This window comes from Oratosquilla oratoria, chromosome 34 (assembly GCF_046742065.1).
Source record: "Oratosquilla oratoria isolate Oo_2021 chromosome 34, ASM4674206v1, whole genome shotgun sequence".
In the NCBI taxonomy this organism is placed as follows: Eukaryota; Metazoa; Arthropoda; class Malacostraca; order Stomatopoda; family Squillidae; genus Oratosquilla; species Oratosquilla oratoria.
In genome coordinates this window covers 38905290-38907789 of record NC_134810.1, presented here as the reverse complement: position 1 = coordinate 38907789, position 2500 = coordinate 38905290, and the positions used below count along the sequence as shown (strand labels likewise).

At 43.9% G+C, this 2500-nt stretch overlaps 1 protein-coding gene across 2 annotated transcripts in view; it reads left to right on the top strand.

Annotated features, from left to right (window-relative positions):
- LOC143018213 (endothelin-converting enzyme 2-like) overlaps nucleotides 1-2500 on the top strand; it is a 70354-nt gene that overhangs the window by 29575 nt on the left and 38279 nt on the right. For both annotated transcript variants that reach the window (XM_076173421.1, XM_076173420.1), the window contains exons 3-4: nucleotides 584-1259; nucleotides 1822-1907. In XM_076173421.1, coding sequence (XP_076029536.1) covers nucleotides 584-1259; nucleotides 1822-1907 — 762 coding nt within the window. The remainder of the gene's footprint in view (nucleotides 1-583; nucleotides 1260-1821; nucleotides 1908-2500) is intronic.

The window sequence follows — 2500 nt, the reverse complement described above, 5'->3', positions numbered from 1 at the left end:
GATTATTTGCTCCTATATAGTTGAAAAAAAAAGTTAGTTACCAAAACAATCATGCAAACACCAAGAAATCTGTTTGCTGTTCGTTTGTTCATGTAACTCCATGTATCTTCTTCTTCTTCTTCTTCTATTCCTCCTCCTATTCCTCCTTCTCCTCCTCCTCCTCCTCCTCCTCCTCCCCTCCTATTTCATTCCCTCCAACCCAGAAAGAATGTTTTCTTGTGATAATTCTTTTACAACCGAAAGTCATCTCTTGTTGAGTATGATCATCTTAAGACTCACAGAATGTATACGTGGAATTGTCAGATTCTTTTCTTCGTTCCTCTGCCTTTGTTAAGCATTTCTTTTATGAACTCTGCAAATTCAGAGCGATATTTTCTCAAAGATAAAAAAAAATGGTTATTGCCAAAGAAGTGTTAATTAATTTGCCTCATGATGGTAATTGTCATCATCCATCCTCTTGCAAATTACCCCCCCCTTTTCATTTTTTTATGAAGATGTATGAATATTGTTAACAGTTTTCCTCTTTCCTCTCTCCCCATTTTTTTTTTTCTTTTTTTTTTTTTGTCTCGCTACCCTCAACCAGCCCTCGATGAAGGACCAAGATGACCCGAGACATGGAGCAGTACAAGGGAACGTTATAACAGAATCGACGACTCATCCCACGACCACAACGACGACTAAAAAAACGACGAAGAAAATGGTTGAGACGACTCCTTCAACAACACCGACGACAACATCGCCTACGACACCTGCACCGGTGGATACGACGACGACGACGGAGACGACGACGAAGACGACGACGACGGAGACGGCGACGAAGACGACGACAACTGAAGCGACGACGATAGTAGGGGCGAGGGAGAATACGACAGCGACCACGACGACGCGAAACACAACGGAGGGAACGGCGACGGAGGGAACGACGACGGAGGGAACGGCGACGGAGGGAACGACGAAGGAGGAAACGATGAACACGACGGAGACGACGGTAGCGACTTCATCACCATCATCAACCACACTGGCTACGACCGATGGCGATGAGAAATCCACAACGGTGTCTTCAACGGAGGTGGACGAAATAACCGAGGAATATACAGACAATTCCACAACAACGGATACCACCCCTCTGACAACTCAGCCGACTACTCTGACCACGGAGAACGCAACTGAAACGACATTGTCGACTACTCTGTTGACGACTGAGACCACTGGAACATCGACATCGACCTCAACCTGGAGATCAATGCTACCAGACCACGGTAAGTTGGTTCACACGTAAAACAAAATACGCTACGGTCCCCCATCCTTCAACCGAGAAAGTATTAAAAAAACATGTGTTAAAGAATTATAATGGCAGAGCTGGGCGCGTTCCTCGGTGCGTTCCGCTTTAGCTTGGCCGCTGGTAGCGCTCCCAAACTACAAGCAATATAGGTGCCGGTATAGTATGTGGCCTATCTTTTGGATGTGGTCTACGACCGGACTTTTATTTCGGTATGAACCTGTCTCTTAAGCTTTAATAGTTTGGGAGCGCCAAACTAATGCGGAACGCATCTAGGAACGCACCGAGGAACGCTCCCAGCTCGCTTTAGAGACAAACTTTATGATCTCTAAGTTATGGAGCTTTAGAAATTGGTTAATTTTTTTTTTATTATTATTGTTGAGCTATCCTTGTCCCTCCAAAATAGAAGTTTCGATATTTTTCACATTTTTTCCCTGTAGTTCTAACTACTTAGTCACAGACCTGTAGACATTTATTACATTTGAATAGACTTGTTTCTTCATCCAAAGTGAAAACTTTTATTTTTTTTTTTCCTGTGGCAGGAGCTAACACATGCACGACTACGCCTTGCAAACGACTAGCTTCGAGGATGTTGGCCACAATGGACCACAAAACTCACCCCTGCACGGTAAGGTCAAGCTGGGTCACATCTACTGTGACCTGAGGTCACCTCTAAGGCCTCAACTTTTCAGTTCATACGAAGATTAATTGAATGTACTTGTCTCTTGACGACAAGCCTGTCCAGAGACACCAGGTTAGGAGGAATCCTTTTCTTCTTCTTCTTCTTCTTCTTCTTCTTCTTCTTCTTCTTCTTCTTCTTCTTCTTCTTCTTCTTCTTCTTCTTCTTCTTCTTCTTCTTCTTCTTCTTCTTCTTCTTCTTCGTCTTCTTATTCGTCTTCTTCTTGAAACGTCTTCGTCTTGAAACGTGCGCAATGGAAATTTTTTATTCCAGCGCTAGTTCATGCTATCAACGAAGATGACCCCGATCGAAGGATTGAATTCTGCGAGTGGACGCTTGATGCCTGTTTCACGTGACACTTGACGAACAGATTTTCGTGGGGAATTGTGAACATTAGCAATAGCATCTTGCTCTTTAGTTGGGCTTGTCGATGTTCTTTTTCGTCCTGAATGTTTCTTTTTCTCATGCACTGGATGGGCCCATGATTCTCAAAGTTATCTACGATTCGTGAAATGGTGACGCGTGTTGGGGCATCTCTGTGG